Raw genomic sequence first — 22,668 nt, forward strand, 5'->3', positions numbered from 1 at the left:
CATTAGATCACCATTTGTCTTATGACGCTGTCAAAGGATCCTTTGAGTTTAGCACCATGAAATATGAAGGCTCTATAAATAAAATGCAAGTTTAAATCTTATTAGATAGTGACAGTTCAAATAATTTCTTATAGTCAAGGCTAACACATTGTTTAAAATTATTTGTTGACCCCATAGCTTGCAAGTTTTGGTTGGTAATAAGTTCATATTTTGGAGTATTTTTATGACTTATTTTTATATGCTTGACCCTTATTTGATAAGGATTTTGCACGGATTTGATGAAATTTGATAAAAAAAAAAAAGAAAAAAAGAAAAAAGCATGCACAATAAAAAAAACATGACCTTACTTCATTATTAGTCTAGGAGTACTTTATGACATAGTTGTGTTGAAGGCTATGCACGGTCATGCTTATGAATCTACAACGAATTTTAAATTTCAAATTTACAATTTGGAATTTGACTCTAAACCTAAAATTTTGAAATTAACATATCAAATATTTCTCTATAAATAAAACATATATTTTAGAGGACAAAACATTATCTTTTATCATATTCTACACTCTATTTAAAGGGAGTTCACACACTTGAAGATGACACTTTTTGACCTGGAGACTTTTGCCTAGCCAACTTTTGATGACTTGTGGAGTTGTTTTGGATGGAAGATCATTGGTAAAGACATATGATATCTTTCTAGAATTTGAGCAAGTGATCAAGAGCACTTTTTAGGGATAAAAACTTTTTTATAATCTCTTTTTTCTTAAGATTCCTCTAGTTTGATTTTTTTTATTTTAAACGAATTTGAAATTATTTACAATTGCTTTCTTTATTTGTTTCATTATAAGTAACTAAATTCATAGTTAGGATTATGGTGAATGTTTTGTACCCTTTATATGATTTTTATGTTTAATGACAATTGTGATTTTCCTTTTAGATTGGTTTTACTCTAACGATGTTATATTTAAATGTTAGAAATTAATGACTCTTAACATCTCATAATTAATTACATTATACGCGACTGTACCATATGTAGTTAATGGAATTATAGGATAAAGTAAGATAAAAATTAAGTGGATCAAAGTTTTTCTCTTTCAATTAGTTTTTAAATTAACAAACTCATAAATTTTTTTTAATGTTTTTTTCCATCTTTTTGCCTTGCATGACCATTAGGGGTAATAGTTTATGAAAAATATTACTAACATTGCTCATGACCATTGAATGTTAGTAGTATTAGTATGAGTGGTTGATGATGATAAGGAAACCAAGATTTGAATTAAATTAAAAATAAACATAAAGAGGTGTAAATGTGAAACCACAAGTCCTAGGTTCTCTTCAATAATTTCTTGTTAAAAGTTGTGTTGTTTTCTTTTCCTTATAGTTTCTTTCTTTTTATTTTTATCACGCACTATTTAAAACCAAATAATTAAATCATGATAGTCTTGATGATTGGAAACAATTTCTATAGGACAATATTTTAGAAACTCAATTCAAAAACATCTTTTATTATTATCCGACGAGTACACTTGCTCATAAACAGTTGACAATGGTAACTTTTTAGTGATCAAAGAATTGGTGAAGGAATTTGAGGTTAAAATTCAAGGACATTCCTTGAAATTTCTTGTATCTGTTGCTTATTACTTGGCAGATTTGGTTCTAAGAGTTACTTGGTTGACTACCCGAGCCCTTACATTTATGATTACAAAAAAATGATCCTAAAATTCTATTGGAACAACCAGTTTATAACCTTACATTGTGAGAAATTCAAGCTCCTGAGTCTTACACAATTTACTTATTTAAGAAGAATACACAATATCCATGCTATAGTTGTGTTATTATCCTACAAATTCTGCAATCATATTCACCTTAGGACCATTGTTAGATCTTCACATCAACATGGAATCTAAATTGGCCATTCTATTGCACACTTACAAAGAGGTTTTCTCTGTGTCTTTTGGATTACCTCCTCAGAGAGCTCACAATTACGCTATCTTGTTGATCCAAGGTTTTGGTCTTATTAAGGTCAAACCTTACAGGTATCTTTATAACTAGAAACTACAAATTAAAACCATGATACAAGTCATGTTGTAGGAAGGGAATAAGTGCCTAGCACAAGTTCTTTTTCTTCTCCTATAGTCTTGGTGAAGAAGGATGGCACACGGAGTTTTTGTACAGGCCATAGGGCTTTGAATGCCACTATAGTGAATGATAATTTTCCTATCTTACTATGATGATGTCATGACCTCTTTTTGGAAAAAATCCATGACATCTAATATGTTTTACCCATATATAAATTTTTTGCATTTTAGAAAGGTTCGAGACTTATTCCTTAAAATTACCAAAAAAATATAAATAAATAAAAGCTCATGGTGTTAGTAAAAAGAGAGGACTTTGAGACATCATTATACAATCATGAGTGTATGCATACATAATTATTTTGTAATAATATTTATATAAGTGTTACTCAATATAAGGCTTAAATATAGATTACAAATAAAATTACATGTCTCAAAATTATGGCTAAGTAGTCTAGACTCATCGCCCAGGGCCTAGACTAACAAAATTAGTAAGGCTACAACCTTCCCAAAAAGCATGCTAAACTCTAGATATGCCTCAGCCAGATCTTTCAACATGGGGAGCAAACGCACCACCTGACACATTTGCTCACGTACCATCGTACGATCATCGCAGTACACATACCATTACAACAAATGTAAGGGTGAGCTTACATAACAACAATCATAATCATAAAATTAAGAGAAATTTAATATATGTATATGCAACTTAATTCATCAAAATGCTTAGCAAAATAACACAGCAATATCAGCCAATTAATGCAGCATGTTCAGCCTATTCTTAGCCCATTCAATACATCAATTTATTTTTAGGTTTGAGAGCTACACATTCTAGTATTTGAATACAAACAAAGCACATATAAGCTCTTATCATTACGTGTCTAATCACCTAAACATGTAACTCAACTCTAGAATGATGCAAATCCATACAAGGCAATACAACAATATATTAAGCATTTCAACACATCATTTCACAACACTTATTAATCAGTCTTAGCAATGCAGCCATATATATTTCCCCAACAAAACCAAGCATTTCAACATATATCACACATTTTCTTAGCATGATATGTTCTACCACAACATTTCAAACATTCATCTCAAACATGGATCATTTCCTACCCTTCACAGAACAACAAAGATTCCACTCAATCAAACATACTACGGTTCTACCCTAAGGTTTGTTCATACGTCAATCATTACTAACTAAAGTAAGATTATGAACGATATCATAATACCCAATTAGGTAATAAGGACTTTCTAGGGTAAGCTCCCTTTACTTGGAATGACTTTCTAAGATTGCACTTCTCGTGAGTCCCAAGGAGATAGATCCTATGTTCAGATGTGGAATACGACCGAATGATTCAGATATACTCAGAATGACATGGTATAAAACTCTTAAGAAAGAGAAAATAAGGAATAAGAAGTAAAGACGGAGAACCAGGTTCAAAAAATTCACCTAAATCTTGATGAGATAGATATTCTCACTTTGATCGGGAAGAAATTCAGCGTAAAAAAAGCTTTCTCTAAGGGGAGAAGGTGAGAGAACAGATAGAAAATAAGAGACGAAACTTGAGCAAGCCAACTTTCACTTAAGCGAGCCCTGTTCTTGCTTGGACGAGCTCATCCTCGTCTAGGCGAGCAAACCAAACAGTGGAACCTCTCAGATTTCTACTATTCTTGCTTGAGTAAGGAACATCTCACCTGAGCGAGTTGCATCTCGCCTAAGTGAGCAGTGTTCTGATGTAACATATTTTAAGTTTACATTTATAGTTTTATTTTGATTAATAAACTCTTTTCATATGCTTTATTTTTAGAGTTTTTATCATCTTCTAGTTATTTGAATAAATTGGGCTTGTTACAAATAAATGCTTTAATTTTGTATTTTCAGTTATTCTGACTTCTGACTACTCTTTTGGTCATAACTTTGTCTACAAATATCTTTTTTGGCTGATTCCAGTTACATTGAATTCTACACATCCAGAGCTTCAAAATGCATATATGAATTGCTAGATTTGGAGTTGTTTTGATTTTTTATGATTTTTTTAAAGTTGAGGCAAATTTGATGAATATTGTTACGAGATTGCATTTGGACTATTGTTATTTAATAATTATATTTGGGCTTTTAGATATTATTGAGGCTCAAATTTTGTCCACTTAATTACCTTAATTAAAACTTATAAATAGACTAATAAGGTTCTGAATTAAGGAGAGATTAGACACTTTGAGCTTTTGAGATTTAGCTGAAATAAAAATCTTTATTTTTACTTTCTCTCGAACTTTCTCGTGCTCTTCTTATTCTTGTGTGGGTTAAATGCATCGATAAAAAGTTAAACTTTCCATTCAATCTGCGGAATCCAAACACTGTAATTTTGATTTGAGTTCTAGGTCGAATCGCTATGAGTTTGTTCTCTTTTTTTCTAACATCAAATTGTATATTGCGATCGTGATTAACTTTTCTATTGTTAGAATATAAATTAGGATTCAATTGATATTCTAATTGGATAATTAATTCGAGTTAGGTTAAATGATAATTTAATTTAATCTGTTATCTAGTTCAATTAGGTTATTTGATTGAATTAATAATTGAATTGGGTAAACGTTCAAACTCAGATTAAAATATTTAGATACTATGATAATCAGAATTACATGCATTTGGTATTTTGTAGATTTATATTTCTTCATTTGTTTTCTCTGAAATTTATTCTGTTCTTAGTTCAATTTAGTATTTTGCAGATTTTAAAACATCTAAAAGTTTACTTGCGTTTTTTAAAAGAAAACCTAAAATTGAATTTAGTTAAAAATATGTCCCTGTGAATCAACTTAAGTTTAACTTTATACTACAAAATCTTTAGAGAACTTAGTTGTTTTGATAAAATCCTTAGAGAACTTAATTGTTTTGATAGTGACTTGACATTGTCTATCACGTTCTTGCCTAAGTGAAATAGGGTCTAAAGAGCTACCCATTTTTCCTGCGACTCCTCGCTTGAACGATTAGCTCTTACCTGAGCAAGGTCGCTTCTCGCCTAAGCAAGAGGACAATTAAGAAGGCCTTATCTTATCTCGTTTGAGCAAGATTGATCTCGGGTTTAGGGTTTAGGGTTAAGTGAGATCAATCTCGCTTAAGTGACACTACTAGAAAACTCAAAAATATAGACGGATTTACAGACGGATTTTTTCACTATTACAGACAGATTTTAGCATTACAGACGGATTTATTGACGGCTACAATCCGTCTATAATATGCGCGTCGGTAAATAATTAAGACGGATTTTTAAATCCGTCTGTAATTTACAGACGAAAAAATCTGTCTGTAAATTATAGACAGAAAAATCTGTCTGTATTACATTTATTTATGAAATTTCAAAAAAATTGTTTCATTTTTTTTATAAACATAATTATTTCTCGCTGTTCCTAATTATCACAATTTATAAACATAATAAAAACTACAAAACTATATATTTAAAATTAAAAGTTATTTATAAAATGTAAAATTAAAATTTCATTACAAAGAAAGAAGTAAACATCTAGAAAAATAATATGAAAAATAAAATAACATTGTAGATAACTAATAATCGGCGTGATCATCTTCTGAAAAAGTATCGCCATCAGTTGAGGAGGAGTCAGAGGAGAAATGACGCATGGAGCTGAAGATTGGTGGTGTTGGAGCTGGTGGAGGAGGAGGAAGAGATGTAGAGGTGCTTGCTCTCATGAGCTCAAAGTATGCATGCATCTGCATATGCTGTTGCTGCATCTGTTGCTGCACCTCCCTCTGCATCCTTGATGCCACCTTCTTCTCTATCTTCTTCTCCATTTTCTTCGCCCACTTCTTCTTCCATGCACTTTCCTTGCTCTTCCACATCTATTCATTTTGCTTCTGCAATTCTTCATTGAGGGCATGGACCTGAGTGCGGACCATCTCCTCCACTTCTTCAGGTACAAGAGAAGAGATATCTCCGGTGACAGATGCAGGAGACATAGAGTCTGCAAAGCGACTCCCCATGCCATAAATTCGGCCTTTATAAAGTCCACCCACCGTCTCTGACCATATAGTATCATGGTCAACTGACTCTGGATCTTGAGAAGATGCCTCCTCAAGCCTTTGAACATAGTCATCCTATAATTCAATGCAAATAATTATATATTAGTCTCGAATACTATATAATAAATCATTAATAATAACATATAGTGTCAATAAGGATAACTTACATATGTGGCATGAGATCGTGTATCAACCCACAAGGTTTTGTTTCCCATGCGAGTATGTGTCTCCTTGAACATCTCTCCATGTGTACGTGGTCTCTTCAGTGACTTTTCCTGCAATTTCAATTAAATCACCGTGTCACTCATATATATTAGATTGAATAACATAAATTTTAAAAGAAAATTAAAAATCACATACCAAGTTCGCTTTAGTACCAGCCAAAGTCGTAGAACCACCAGTATGCAATGATCCTCCTTTCAAGGATGCCCTGTTTGTTTTATTCTTTACAGAGAGATTTTTAAACTCATCCGTACCCCAATACTCCTGCAAGACATGAAGGAAGTTGGGTGCTATCCAATCAGCAGATGATGGATCCTGACGGGCCTCAGTGTACATCTGTCTTAGGCGCTTTGCAGTGCGACTCTTCCATGCCTTGAAAATCATCTTTTCATCCTGGGGGGGAATGGAGAAGTTGCTCTACATAAATACAATTTCATTAGAAGAATTACAAGAAATAATATCTAATTACACTTAGCTAGAATTAATTATCTGTTATTACCTTCCAATCTTTAAACCATTCCATCTTTGTATCCTTAGGCACCTTTGCAAAACTTGTGTAAGGCGCATCAAACATCTTCTTAATGGTATCTGTCACCTGGTGGAGACCCTTCTGTGGTGGAATCCAACTTAACACACAATAAAATAATACAATTATTATAATTTGTTTAAAACAAATAGAGTTATTATTTATATTTTAAATTTAACTTACCAAGTATACCCATCCCATCTTAAAGTTGGAAGTGATCTAAATGATGTCTGGGTCTGTAATGATTGCTGTCCACTTACAGCTGGGATAGCAGTGGATCCCTCACATGTGCCTTGTGTAGAAGGAGGTTGTGTGGCATATGTAGTCGGCAGTGAAGGGGGAGGAGCAACATACCCAGGGTTGGGCACCATGATAAACTGTTCCTGTCCCCTATCCTGCGAGGTCTGCATAGTAGCTGGTGTAGAAGTAGAAGTGGGAGCGGTGGGTGAAGCAGTGTTGCCACGATTAGAACCCTGCGTAACACCTTTCTTACCTTTACCTGCCATATCTGAAACAAATATAATACATGTTTAAAGACTAAATATACAAATACACAATATTGTATCAACCTTTTATTTTACATTACACAAATTTTGACATAATCTCTCCCTAATATATGAATATTTTATTATATTTATTTACACTTAATAAAACATGTATCTAATGTAAATTTTGGCAAAATCTCCTCTAATATATGAATATTTTCTTATATTTGTTTACACTTAATAAAATAAATTTCTAATGTAAATTTTGACATAATCTCCCCTAATATATGAATATTTTCCTATATTTGTTTACACGTACTTAATACAAAAATCTAAATTTTCTTTACACATAATCTATATATTATATAATAATCTATTAATCAATGCATCAAAAACATACACATTACAATCCTAAACCATTCTAGAGCACATCCCCTTATAACTTCACAACATGTATATTCCACAAACTCCGCAAACACAAACAATCCAACAGCACACAATAATCAGGTTCAGAGAAGAACCTCTACACCCTTCCCCCATGCCAGTCATACAATCTCCAATCCTACAACTCTATCTTAGAAATTTTAAGTCTCTAAAATACATCAAAAATAAAAAAACTAAACCGATTAAAAGTTAGAGTATCGTACCAGGAACACAATGATGCAAATTATCTTTCAAATGGATGCTCCAATCACTCGCAAAGGCAAAAAAACTGAAGCTCTTTGAGAGAGAGAGACAGAGAGAGGCGAGAGAGAGAGAGATTTATGAAAAATGAGGAATGGGAAGGGGGTGGCGCGAATTTATGGGTTTCAGATATTATAGACGGAAAAATCCGTCTGTAAATAGTTTAATGAAATGGTGCGTTTTAAAGATCCCGTTACAGACGGATATTTCCGTCTGTAAATCCGTCAAGTCGATTTACAAACGGAAAAATCCATCTGTAAATTGCAACATGAAAAAGCAGTTAAAAAGGATAATATTTACAGAAGGATTTTTCCGTCTGTAACTCCCGCTCTAAATTTCCCTCCCTTTTTCAAATTACAGACGGAAAAATTCGTTTGTAATTCTTGTCTATATTGTTTCGCGCCAAATAGCGGGTAAACTACAGACGGATATTACAGACAGATTTTTATCCGTCTGTATTACAGACGGATTTGTCAGGAAATTAAAAAAAAAACGCAAATCCGTCTGTAATCAGCGCTTTTCTAGTAGTGTGAGATCACTCCAAAATGCTCACATCTGGAAAAACTATTCTTGCTTAAGCGAGGTACACCTCGCTTGAGTGAGAAACTCTACAATCAAAACTCTATTTTTCCCTAAAATAAGGCAAAATAATGAGAGCTTTACAACAAAAAGGGCTATGATATACTCACACATCAAAACACACATATTAAACACTTAATATCCAATCAAAACCCTCACTACTAGTCTTATTCAACAAACAACCAAACAAAATTGTGATTCACAACTCTCACCCATTTACATTCTAGCATATGGAATTCCATACAGGCCAAGTTAATTCCTTTCTTTCAGCCGTTATTAAATTAACAAACTCATAGGATCTTCATGCTTTCTCAACCAATTACCTTACATGATCATTGAACATATTTGCTCAGGAAAAAGAATATTGACATTGCATAATCACTGGTGTTAATAGAACTAATTATGAGTGGTTGGAAAATATTTGAATACCAATATCAGGATTAAATTAATTAGAACATAAAGAAGTGTAGTAGGTGAACTCATAAGTCCTAAGATCATCTCATCTGATCTCTCTCACACATTCTATTACTGTTCTTTTAATTTATTGTTAAAATTAAGCTTTGTTTTTTATCCGTTACCATCTCGTTACGTTTAAACAATCAAATTAAGTTATTATTGGTACTTGCAAATAATCTCTATGGGACGATAACTTTGGAACTCTTAATTCGAAAATCTTTTATTACTTTTTGATAGGTACACTTGCTTACGAACAATAGAATATGAAATGACCTTCAACAAATAAGCTTTATCTTTAAGAAAGGAAATCAGTTTTGCCAACCTTCAAAATCCTAGCTGAAACCTCCTTTAACTTTTCAGAACTTTATTTGAGTTAAAACTTTCAAAATTTAAAAATTAAATTTCAGATTTTGAACTCAGATTCAAGTAGCATGGCCGTGTATATCCTCAAACACAGTCGTGTTTGAAGAAACAAAGCACACCCATGTTTGTGTGCAAAGCACAGTCGTTTATTCTTACGAATGAGGCTTTAATTTTAGTTGACTATCCAATTTTTGTTCAGAATATTTTCATAATGTATTGGCAATTCTTTAATACTTAATTGCAACAATTAACAATAAAATTAATGTAAAACACCCATAAAATAAGCTACAAGTGTATAAATATAAGTCATAAAATATATCAAAATATGAATTTATCATATGACCTAGTCTCAACCTCAGTTGTCTATTCTTTTTAATCTCAAATAAGCTACAGTAGTTGATCGTATGTTGAAAGTCATTGTTGACTTATGCATCACAAATCAGTCCTCTAATCACAACTAAAGTTCATAATCAACTTCTCTTATGGAAATCATAAATAAAGTTCATAATCAACTTCTCTTTTGGAAAGGTAAACTTATTATTCTTGCTAGTTATGAGATAGTTCCAAAAATCTTGAATGAATTTCATAGTTCTCTTGTGAGAGGTCATACTAGGTTTGCTAGAACTTTGGCTAGAATCTTTACTCAAAATTTTTCTGGAATGGTATGAATAAAGATATTAAATAATATGTGCAAAATTGTCTTATTTGTCAGAAAGCCAAGACAAAAACAACTCTTCCTTTAGGAGGATCTAGCAATGGACTTTATAACAAGACTTTCTTCATAACATGATTATACAATCATACTTGTGGTAATTGACATGTTATCTAAGTATGCTCATTTTTCTCCTTTAAAGGCAGATTATTCAAGCAAGGTTGTGGCTGAGACCTTCATGAAGTCTAAGGTGAAATTACATGGTTTTCCTAAGACTATGTTTTTGACAAAGACAAAGTCTTCACAAGTCAGTTTTGATAACATCTTTTTAGATTGAGTGATAACTCTCTAAACATGTCTATGACATACCATCTTCAGTCTAATCGACAGTTTGAAGTCTTGAACAAATGTCTTAAAATGTATTTAAGATGCTTTACTTATGACACTCTTAAGGAATGAGTTAAACTCTTATCTTTAAATATTAGTATAAATACTACCTATCATATTAGTCTTGGCATGACACCATTCAAAGTTGTTTATGTTCGAAATCCTCTCACACTAGTGAATTATGTCCCTGGTAGCAATGATCCAATTTTAGATCAAGATTAGCTATTGCAGAGAGATTATGTCATTGGTAAGTTAAAGATGAATATGCAAAAGGTTTAGCAATATATGAAAAAGAAGGTTTGAAGAATGGAAGGTTAGAGACATGGTACTGGTAAAGCTCCAACCTTATTAACAACATTTCATTGCTTTAAGAAGAATTAGAAACTAAGTTTAAGATATTTTGGTCCATTTCCAATTATAGAGATAGTTGGTCAAGTTGCATATAAGTTATGACTGCCAGTTAAAACTTTGTAGAAGTGATAAGTTTAATCATATGTTCCATTACCAATTATCACTAATGAATCATATCTTGTTATACACCCAATTGTTATTTTGAAATCTAGAATGGTTATTAAGGGTTTTGATTATGTTAAAGAACATTTGATTCAGTAAGAAGTCATGAATGAGTTTCAATTAACTTAGGAAAACCACAATGCATCGCAAATGACTTACCCTTACTTCAACCAACCTTGAGGACAAGGTTGTTCTTAATGACATAAGAGTTGTGAGTAATTTAGTAAGAATAAAGGTAAATAAGGCAAAAATTAAGATAATTAGAAATAGACACATGATTGCTGATCCTTTACATCAAGAAAGGAAAAAACGCTTTGAGATCTAAAATAACTAACGTTAAAATAAGTGGTTATGATTGGTCTAACAAGAGGAGAAAATATGTATAATTCTCTTTCAAAATTATTTCTGTTTCTAAAAATTAACTTTTTAATTTCATTTTGTTTTTCTTATATTATTTCTTTGTAATTTTGCTATAACGTCGTTAGCATTTACTTCTTGGTAAAAAAAAATCCATCAACAATAATACAAGTAAATAATTAAGCTCATAACCTGTTCCATTAAATCTCTATTTAATATGTAACCATTACGCTGGTCATCCCTTCCAAGAAAATCTCGAGAAGCCTAAAAACTAGTTGAATTGATGGAACTGCATTTAATTACTTGACATGCAAACCTGCAATCCTTTGAGTTGGATTCCAACATGCCATTGATGCCATATTTAGTAAATTTGGTGATGTTGTCGCCTTCCTACCATATTTTGGACACAAAATAACAAATTTATGTCATCAAAATTTGATAATTGTTTAAACAATGATGTACAAGAAAGTAAATGCATGCCCATACTTTTTATTTCGCCATATTAAGGTGGTTTATTAAATACTTTTTTATAAATTAAATGACTTTTTAATAAAATTTTACGCATAAAATAAAAGTGAAATGAACAAATAATGTTTACATTAAATTGTTAACACACAAAAATTAAATAGTTTTAAGATTATATTAATATGCATTTTTTTTTGTTATTTAAAATTTTTATTAACAATAATTTTTTTTAAAAATTATAAAAAAATTAAATTTAAAATAACTCATAATACTTTATTTAAAATAATAATAGACTTAGAGATTAAAAAAATAAATTATTATATATTTATATTTTATAGTTATTATAATAACGTGCATTTAAATTTTGTTAATATTTTAATAATATTGTTTATTAAATTAATTATACACTATATTTAATAAAAAAATATTAAACATTAATGTGTAGTCAGTTTTACACACTATATACAGATTTCAACCTTTATATTGAATATTTTATTTTTATTGTTCGTAAAAATGATAACAAGGTTAGATTATTTTTATATTTATATTTTATTTTATTTCATAAAAAAAGTTCTAGCATTTTAATCTTTATATTTGATATAACTTCAACATACAGCGCTACTATGAGAATCAATTTCTGAGGATTCAAAAATAGGCTTCAGCTAAAATGAGTTAATAATTGAGTTAACTAAAATAAAAATTATGTAAAATCTAAAAAAAGAAAAAGTTTTCAAGGTTAACTAATTTAATCGCCAAATTGGTAAAAGATAACTAAAATACACAGTAGAGATTGGATGTAACCCAAGAAAGAAGATTATTGATTACATAATTTAACAAATGTTAATTAATATAAATATATTGCGTGGTTTAGTTTAGTTAGCTACATCCAAGGGTAGTCCACTGAAGTACCAGGCTGTTATGTCGGGGTTAACAAATAACAAAGTATGACCAGTGAGAGTGAGGATGTAATTAGTTATATTCTTAGTCATTTTCGATTCACATTCTTTGTATAAATAAAATAAATTTTTTGATGAATGTGGCGAAGAGTTGTGAGGGAATCAAATTAAAAAAAAAAAAAAAGAGTTGTGAGGGAAATCTAAAAAATGGGCAGAGGAGAAAATCAAGAAGGGGTGATGATGGCCAGAGATTTCTTCTGGTCTTACACAGATGAACCCCATGCAACACGACGTCGTCAGATCCTCTCCAAATACCCTCAAATCAAACAACTCTTTGGCCCCGACCACTCCGCTTTCTTCAAGGTTCAATCTTTCACTCATTCTCTTTTCTGGGTACCCGTGTTTCTGGGTTTTGCCGTGTCAATTTCATATTTTGCTTTTCATGTAGCCACCCCTTTTGTGTTCTTCATAATGTGTGTATTTGAAACTGAGCCACATGTGAGGATAAATCTACAATGATGTAGTGGTTTATTTTATACTACTTAGATCTCTTGAGAAGATTCAAGTTGCACAAATCTTGCAATTTTTATTTTTTTTTTGTGAGGGGGGTGGGGGGTGGTGAGAGAGAAGGGTTATGTGTAGTTTATAGTTTTAATATTAAGTGGTATTTCTTCAATGAAATGCATGTACATGATGTTGGATTAGGATACGGGATTTGAAATCTGTTGTTATTCCTTGGGTGTTTTGTGTGATGATAGTCTTTGAAATTTGTTTTGTTGCAGATAAGTGGAGTGGTTTTGCTTCAGCTGGGAACTGCTGCTTTACTCCATGATTCAGGTTGGCTGAAGATATTGGTAGTAGCATATTTTTTTGGTTCATTTCTGAACCACAATCTCTTCTTGGCTATCCATGAGTTGAGTCACAACCTGGCCTTCTCAACTCCAGTTTACAACCGATGGCTAGGAATTTTTGCTAACCTTCCCATTGGTGTTCCAATGTCTGTGACTTTTCAAAAGTATCACCTGGAGCACCATCGCTTTCAAGGTGTAGATGGCATGGATATGGATCTCCCTAGCCTCACCGAAGCTCGTGTTGTGACGAATGTTCTTGCAAAAACCATATGGGTTTTCTTGCAGCTCTTCTTTTATGCCCTTAGACCTCTCTTTCTCAAACCAAAGCCTCCTGGTTGTTGGGAATTCATCAACTTTTTGATTCAGATAGGACTTGATGTGTCCATGGTTTATTTTTGGGGTTGGAAAACCTTGGCCTATCTGATACTTTCAACATTTGTTGGTGGTGGGATGCATCCAATGGCTGGTCACTTCATTTCAGAGCATTATGTGTTCAATCCTGCGCAAGAGACATATTCTTACTATGGACCCCTGAATTTTCTCACTTGGCATGTGGGTTACCATAATGAACACCATGATTTTCCAAGAATTCCTGGAAACAAGCTTCACATTGTGAAGGAGATTGCTCCAGAGTTTTATGATGGTTTAGATTCCTATAAATCTTGGAGCCAGGTCATTTACATGTACATTATGGATCGATCAGTTGGACCCTTTAGCCGAATGAAAAGAAAGCCCAGTAAAACTGAATAGGTGCTTCCAAACACTATTCACTTCTTATTCACTCATTTTTTCTCCCTTGTGATGTCTCTTGTGACAGTTTTATATGTAACACAAACAATGTACTGTAATTGAAGTTCTTTATTCATTGGTATTGGGTCTTCCCCTTCAATTCATATGCACACATTCTTTCTCACTTTCTCTCTTTAAAACACACAAACATGCTAGAAAATGTTCAAGGTGAATAAATAGTAAGTTTTTCTAAACGGATCATAATCATCATTTTAGTATGATTTTTCTAACATTGTTTGGGTAAATGCTAGAATTTTTAATAAAAATTGTTCAAGGTGAATAAATAGTAAGCTCAATACAATTCAATGCATGCATAGTATTAACTGATAAAAATTTAGGGTTTAGATTAAAAAAATTGTTTTAGTATATACTTGAGCGGTGGTACATCTGAACCAATCACATTAGGGGACGTCATTGCACTTAGCTAAGTGATTCTTTCCTGAATTTGAGATCAGTGAGCCAAGTTTTATTGAAGTCCTTCATGCGATTAAATTTTCCTGTTTGCTCCTATGGTAAGTTATTATTGGCCACTGAAGATAATATCCAAGACCAAATTATTAACTCGTGATATGAAAAAGAGAAATTCTATTGAGCAGTAGATGCAAATCAGCAAAATTTTGACATGTTCATTACTCTACCAAACTCAAAGCAACCAGAGACCTTAGTGTTGTTGCAGTTGCCATTGCTACCATCATAAACACCCACCCAAAGTGATTCTTGCTCCATAATTTTCTGCCCAAAGCGATGATTGATGAAATAAATGTTTCACCGAATTTTTCCAATCAGTAAATTTAATATAATAGTCCCGACTATTGTAGGAAGTTGCTGTGGTGTAGTGGTTATCACGTTAGTCTTACACACTAAAGGTCCCCAGTTCGATCCTGGGCAGCAACAATTTAATGTTAGGTTTTTCATAATTATTTTAATGATATTTTTGAGATGTGTGTATATATATAAAAAAATTCAAATGAGAAAAACAATTATACATCGTGTTATATATAAATATTTACAATTATTCAAATAACAAAACTATATGAACAGAGTTCAAGCCAGATTAACAAAAAGCCTGTAGGATGGTGAAAGTAACATGTTTCCAGAAAATTAATGAAAAGTTCAAGTTCAATTACCAACGCTAGATTAATAAATAAAAATAATAAAGATTTTTCGTAGTAAGGATGGTGATGAGAAGTGCATTTGATAGTTCAAATTGCGTTGGTCAAGAATGCATTCATTATGCCTCGACTATGAAGAACGATTGTGTCATAAAACATGTAACTTAAGCAATGAAAGAAACATCACTAGGAGATTGACCTGTAATGCAATGCCAAGGGATAAATCTATACTATAAAGAATTCTATGTTGCCAAGCACAAAATCTATTTTGTCATATGGGAAATATACCAATCTCAAACTACCTGTACTTCATCATCAGATAGGAAATTGAAAACTCTAGATGAATAGTTTTCTATTAAATAACTCATGAAAACCTCAGTTAACCTGAGGTATCAAACTACCAATTTTCCAGATTCCCTGCTATCAAAAACATTAAGGTTCTACAATCTCGAGGCAAAAAGGCTAGTAGCCATACTCTTGACCATACATCATGCTGATACAAAGCAGGATGTACGCAAAATTAAATTCCTACAAAAATGTAGCCTAAAAAAGAATGGTTAAGTACAGTATTTTTTTTTTTTTTTGTAAGATTAGGTTGTTTATCAGTTTTCATTATGCAGAAGTGCCAGGCATATCCTCTGGCATGTCAATCGGTTCTACAGGTTGAGGCCTTGGCTTCTGAACAGGGGCAGGCTTTGATGGTCTGTTAGGGCAAACTTTATCAGCTATATCTTGTTTAACATCAAACTGCAACACACAAGATATACAGCTAGTCATTAGATGCAAGAGTTTGAATATGGTCTTCAAAATGATGTAGACTTGGTAAATTATTGATCTTCAATCTAAAGTAAAGTCGTATACTTGCTATATGATTAATTAAAATAAATCGGCCATTCAACAGTAGCAACTTGATATATGGGAAAATATTATTTGATTTAGCAAAGATAATGCATTCAGTTTTCTATGGATTTATATGTGCAATATACAGTGAATAAAGGAACAAAACAATTTTTTAACTAATAATTTCCCCAAGACTTAAACCCATGCTGAAACCATTGCTTCACAGAAGAGTTGTAAGTTCATGTAATGTAATTGCAAGTGGATAACCTTCAGATGTGATCGGAAAAAAATTGTAGGGTTTATTTCTAGACTCAATTTTTCAGATTGAAAGCACATAACCGATTGAAGGCCATCAAGCTGATTTGGGTAATGGAAATTCCTGTTAGCCATGCAAAGGACCATGTGCTCTCAGGCTAGAGCACAAAACAGGATATGGATGAAAGTTACTATAAAAGGCTTTTGAAAATCACCATACAAGAGGATGAAAGTAGGCACAGGAATTCTAAAAAGCTCCCATGAAGGGATAAGTCTTGTGCGATCACTGAAAAGATTATCAAGCCAAAAGAATCCTTTTCTTTATCTTCATTTTTTTTTTTTTCAAAAGAGGGTGGAGGTAGGAGTATGTATAACAATTAAACCAAAATTTAGGTTTCTGAAATCAAACTGACCTTATAACCGCAACCAGATACACAAGCATGGAAACATTCCTGCACCAGAAGGGATTAACAATCATTAATTTGAAAATAAGACTATTCCACAATCAATCTTAAGCCACTAAAAGCTAAGAGTATGTTGCAAATGATTGCCATCAAGCATATCCATTTACTAATAGTGCTGAATTTCCCTTGTGTGATGTGAATTCCACTTCCCTACATATGGATATTAGGATTTCAAAGAAGAGATATGCAAAAAAAACAAAGCTCGAATATTTTCAACTTTCATAAAAAAAAAGTTTTGACTGAAAATACTAATTTATTACCAATCAAAAAACTGACATGAAACAATCATTAATGAATCGTATCTCCTTTGCCCTCCGTCCTATGACCAAATTAATTTGAAAATAAACCTTCATTGACTTCCTTACACCACAACACTTGCATTGTCTGCCTAAATTACATTTTCTCACTCATCCATAAGCCAAAATGCCGTCCTGTTACATTGTAAATTCTCATTCCCTAACCGATGTCAAAAGATATCATTAGAATATTGTTAGAACAGGCACAGTATCAGAGGGACTGAGTTTTGGGGGGAAAACTCTGGACAAACAATGCAGATTTTTCTTAAAAAAATGTTGACGCCTCCCAAATCTGTCTAGCTTTAAGAGATGAAAATCTCAATCCAGACAGCAGACTAGTTCAATGATTCTGATGCTGGCCAAACAACTAGTTAATTGAATATATTAAAATAAATCAAGCAGTATAATCAATTGTGGCACATTATCTGGCAAGCACAGACCAAAATGACAATAACATGTCTGCGTAGCTCCATTCAAACCCAAAGTAAACTTTCAATTAAAATAGTGGTCAAGTTTCAATCATAAAAAATGTACAATGAACACCAAGAATCAAAGAATGTAGCATTGGTACAAGACATTACAGAATGCTATATGTTTATCTTTTGCACTCAAGGATTTATACTTAGCAGTAAGTCAGAAGGATTTGGTAAGAAAACAAGGGAAAACTGTAATACATGGGGGTATAACACACATGAAATCACCACAAAAAAAAAAAGGAAACTGAAAAACAATAATGAGAGAAACAGAACTCTATTGAAGAACAGAACAGAAATAGAGAATAAAATTTCCCCGAGGGTTTCCCCTTTAAAAAAGATCTCTCCTTTCACTTGCACAACTTATCAACTTCACCCAATGTCCTCCTCCAATTTGATTGAGATATAGCTAATTTCTTCAAACTAACTAACTTATAAGAACATTGGGAGAACCACATCACAAAAGCTAGCTATTGTAGTTGGAGAGCCCAAGGCCCTGTAGACCCCACATTAGAATCTCATGCTTCCAATGTGAGACATCAAGTCTCATACCTTGCAATGGAATCCTACCATTCCACCATGCTATGCAGCCCTAGCATGCACACAGGTTGGCTGTGCACTAACCCCTTTGACTACTCTTGGGCAAACAGTGCAATGCCAGTGTAACCACCTGCACCACTCGTTTGCAACTAGGAGACGTAGTAGAAGGCTCTAATACCAATTGATAAGAACCTTGGAAGAACCACATCATAATAAGTTGGCTATTGTAGGGAGAGCCCAAGGCCTTATAATTCCATACTTCCACTGTGGAACTCAAGTTTCATACCTTACAATTGGATCCTAACACTAACTAACTAGTCCAACTAACTGATGACTAATAGCTGTCCTAATTCACTCATTATACATTCTAATAGAAAGCAAACTAAATTTAGTATGCATTAAATCTTGAAACTAAGCAACTAATATGAAGAGGCCATTTGCCTTGTTTAATTTTCTTCGCCAAAAACTCACCAATCAAGTGCATAGCATATTTCAGTGTTCTGTTTTCCACTAAATACAACTAAAATTGACGTTGTCTTGGATCATTATTTTGTCAACAGTTTACACAAAACAGTCTCTCCTAATGCTACTAGTATTTTAAGAAGACAAATCTCAATGCATCTTGGATTTTTGGTGAGTTCAATGCAATTTAGGTGAAAAAAATACTAATCAAGGGAATGTAATCCATGCTTTGGAAACTTGATAGATGTAAATTTGCAATTTTTTAAAGTTGATACACAAATTTTAATTTTGACAAAACTTTAAGATAGTAAATTGAAATTTACCCTTAAAATTTTTGTGCAAGGAGAAATCATTAAAGGAAAACTCTATTAGAAGAAACCAAAGCAGCAATAAATTATGTTGCATGTTGCAAAATACTAAATTGACAGCTTGGGAAGTAAAAGAGGCATAGGAGAATAGAAATACCTCTGAATAACTGGCAGCACCTGGGGAACGATCAATATAAGCACTCCATTGCTGGTCCTTTAGTACAGGGTCCTTGTAACATATTTGATTGCATTCTTCCAAACCTGGTTGAGCAATAATCTATCATTCATACATCAGAATGGAATTCTGTCAACTTGAAATAGCTACTTTTATAATCATCATTTCAGCTCTCATATGAAGGTTTCGTGCATAGTCAGGTTATCCAAAAGGTGCTAAGACCTATGACAACAAAAAAGGAATATAAACTAAGCTCCTATTCCTGTATTGCAATTGTGTTCAATCTGTGTCTTAGTTCGATGTGTGGAGCCCTCTGTAATATTGATACAGCTGCAACAATTTTCATAGCTCTACCTACAGGTATGTATATACTAAAAACTCTAAAACCCTCCCACCATGACATGGTGCAGGGAAGTGACGGATCTATTATGGTCCATGTAGGAAGCCTTAATTTGTATTGTAAGAGGCTGATTTCATGAATCAAACTTGTGACCTCTAGTCACACAGCAGCAACTCTAACCGTTGTGCTAGGGCTTCTCTTTATAAGGGATAAGAATTTTATATAATAAAATGTGATAAAATTGCATAAAAGATAAAAACACATAAATTTCAAAGCATAAATGAGGTAAAACATGTGTAGATTGTTGTGAAAAAAAATAATAGCAAATGAAATTAACAAACTTAAGTCAACCAACTCAAGTTGGCATACTGGATACTTCAAATTGAACTATACCATCACTAGTCAGCAGTTCAGCTGCTCTCCCAACACACCTAGGAAGCACACATATGGCTAGAAGGTTGCTGTACTAGTGCAGACAATTATCTGACATAGATACATCAGCAACATGCTCTGATATTTGTCCTATTAATTAGTATTAGTTACAGTGAATGACTAAGATAAGGTAATATATCTCTTCTCAAATAATAACCTTCCACCCAAGCAAGGTAGTTAAAATCCGGATTTTACTTTAAATAGTAAAGGGGAGTGAAAATCGTAAATCGTAGAATCGTAAATTGAATCATAAGATTTTACAAAATTCATATATATGCTTACAAATTCATATTATGCATATAAAATAGCATAAATTAGGGGAGAAAAACTTTTAAATTAGTAAAAGCACTTAAATAAAGTAGCACTCACAAATCATAATCCATATTCTATAAGAACATCATGCATCGGCATGAGTAAAAAATAGACCAGACAGAAAAGATGCAAAAACAGCAGCACCGGACTCAAATGCAGCAGTCACACACTGCTGGGTTTAGCTGTAGTCCAGGCTGCACACACTAGGAGGACTGTTGAATTGACAACAGCGTTAGGGTTCAACATTGCTAGAGGCAAATTGGGTTCAATAAAAAGAGATATGAAAGAAGCATCAACTGCATTAGGATTCAACAAATCAGACTTTTTGAGAAATTTTCAGAGTCAAGGTGAAATTGTAAAATCCCATTGAGGGATTTTACGATTTAATTCGGCATTTTACAACGATTTTATGCAGCCATGATTTTACCAACGATTTAAATTGATAAGGCATCCAAAATCATAAAATCTTCAGATTTTACCATTCAAATCAGGATTTTAACTACCTTGCACCCAAGATATTATTATGCTCCTCTAGGATTGTTAAATGAAAACAAATTTCACAATGCTTTTTAAGAGTTAATATGCGATTTGGTCCCAATAGTGGCAATTTTTGTTGCTTTGGTCCTTGAATGATATCATCCATATAAATTAGTTCTTTGAGGGGTGAAACTGAATAGAAGTTGACAATTTATTACGAAATTAGAAAGTTAACACTTTCGAAGACCAAAGATAATAACAATTTATTTTGGACAGGAAAAAACAACAGTTCTATCACTAACTATTATGCCATTATTGATTCAGAAACCCAAGAAGCTAGAATTGAAGTCCATAACAAACAAATTTATCTGCATAGCCATTGATAAGGAAAAATGATAAAAGCAGCAAAATGATCTCACATTCCTCCCAGGTATCCCCATCTGAGTTGCACCCTTTTTTGCAGAACACTCGCCCTACAACAACACCAGTAGTATGTTATATTATGAGAGTGATAATAATAAAACAAAACACAAACAACGAATTTTGAGTCAAACCCAAAATGACCTAAGACCAGAATAAATCGAAAAACCGATAAAAGTGTCTACTTATACTGAAAGCAAGCATGAACAGGAATGCCCTAAATTCATTACATTACATGAATGCGTCTTGTTCCTACGTAAACCATAATTATGTATATACTATATAATGCACCGTGTATGTGAGTTACCTCAATGTTCGTGAGTAACCACAGGGTTCCATAATTGAGCCCAAAAAATAAATGATTAAGATAAATGCAAAATAATGTAACAACAGAACTAAATTAAAATATAAAAAAGAAAAAAGGGATTTACAAGGGATTTTTGTAAGAGCAGCGTATTTATTTGTGCATTGATTTCCACAGGGAGACGCCCACTGTTGCGGCATCATCCTCTTCCTTTCTCGCCCAAATCTGATTCTCCAAACCAAAACCAAAAAATGACGACGCTAATGGTCAATGGTCAACGGAGTTCCCTGTTTCCATTTTGAATGAATAACCTTTTATTTTTCTAGTGCACTGTATTTATGGCGAATCAGATTGTGTTAAATTAGTACTTCCTAAATGGGTTATTGTGTTAAATTAAAGTTTACCCTTCAAATAGTATTTTTGGATTTTTTTTAATGCACTCTATGTATGGATGTATTTTAAATAACATTACATACATCTAATTAAATTGTTTCTTATTTTAGGATTTAAGAAATAATTTATTTTTAAAATTAATAAATATTGTATTTTTATTTTTATTTTTTTAAACTTAACATTCTCGATCAACAACACTGTGTAAAACTATTACACTTATACGATATAATAAAAAAACATTATGTTAAAAGTTAACATTCTTAACTTGAATACATAAACGCAGTTAATATGTACTACTGTAGTGATTTGGGACTTCTTTTATTAGTAATCCTAATATAGTATAACAATATTTAGAAAAAATATATAACTATAAAATATAATTAATGAATTCTATAATTAAATATAATAAATTTTAAAAAAATATTTTTCTAAATTTATTATAAATTATTACTTAACAGTAAAAGATTCCTAAATATGACTAAGTTGTATTCGTTACAGTGTTTTTTCTATACTTTACTTGAATATTTGGTAATGATGAAATATATATGAGCATGCAAAAGGTTACAATTACAGTTTCAATTGTGGTAATATTCAAATTCAATAGTGATTTGTCAAGGTTTAAAAAAGTTATAACAGAAACTATTTAAACCCGTCTAAATAAACAAGAAACTATTCAATGTATAAAAAAAAATAACAAGTTTTTAAGTGTAATATATATGAATTAATAAG

General features: G+C 32.3%; 2 protein-coding genes and 1 non-coding gene across 3 annotated transcripts; 2 read left to right on the forward strand and 1 right to left on the reverse strand.

Moving 5' to 3' along the window:
- Positions 1-12,737: 12,737 nt before the first annotated feature.
- LOC113852898 (sphingolipid delta(4)-desaturase DES1-like) lies at positions 12,738-14,329 on the forward strand. Its single transcript, XM_027483294.1, has 2 exons — positions 12,738-13,059; positions 13,479-14,329. Exons 1-2 carry the CDS (start codon positions 12,904-12,906, stop codon positions 14,295-14,297), a joined length of 975 nt encoding a protein of 324 aa, XP_027339095.1. The 5' UTR covers positions 12,738-12,903; the 3' UTR covers positions 14,298-14,329.
- An 828-nt stretch (positions 14,330-15,157) lies between these two features.
- On the forward strand, positions 15,158-15,230 carry TRNAV-UAC. The gene has a single exon. It is a non-coding gene; the product is annotated as a tRNA-Val (tRNA).
- A 764-nt stretch (positions 15,231-15,994) lies between these two features.
- Positions 15,995-21,829, reverse strand: LOC113853086. The gene is made up of 5 exons (XM_027483538.1): positions 21,674-21,829; positions 21,242-21,295; positions 19,244-19,347; positions 16,957-16,995; positions 15,995-16,195 (listed from the first exon to the last, which is right to left on the reverse strand). The coding sequence occupies exons 1-5, from the start codon at positions 21,747-21,749 to the stop codon at positions 16,061-16,063; spliced, it is 408 nt and encodes a 135-aa protein (XP_027339339.1). The 5' UTR covers positions 21,750-21,829; the 3' UTR covers positions 15,995-16,060.
- Positions 21,830-22,668: the final 839 nt, after the last annotated feature.

This window comes from Abrus precatorius, unplaced genomic scaffold (assembly GCF_003935025.1).
Source record: "Abrus precatorius isolate BTA unplaced genomic scaffold, Abrus_2018 Scaffold10, whole genome shotgun sequence".
NCBI lineage: Eukaryota > Viridiplantae > Streptophyta > Magnoliopsida > Fabales > Fabaceae > Abrus > Abrus precatorius.

Bases quoted from the DNA above. Each gene is read 5' to 3' on its own strand.
- LOC113853086 (XM_027483538.1), bottom strand. From the start codon at position 21,749: ATGATGCCGCAACAGTGGGCGTCTCCCTGTGGAAATCAATGCACAAAT. The intron at 19,348-21,241 runs GTGAGATCATTT...TTGCTCAACCAG, and splicing joins TGGGGATACCTGGGAGGAAT to GTTTGGAAGAATGCAATCAA. The intron at 16,196-16,956 runs GTCAGTTTGATT...TGTGTGTTGCAG, and splicing joins TATCTGGTTGCGGTTATAAG to TTTGATGTTAAACAAGATAT.
- LOC113852898 (XM_027483294.1), top strand. From the start codon at position 12,904: ATGGGCAGAGGAGAAAATCAAGAAGGGGTGATGATGGCCAGAGATTTC. The intron at 13,060-13,478 runs GTTCAATCTTTC...GTTTTGTTGCAG, and splicing joins ACCACTCCGCTTTCTTCAAG to ATAAGTGGAGTGGTTTTGCT.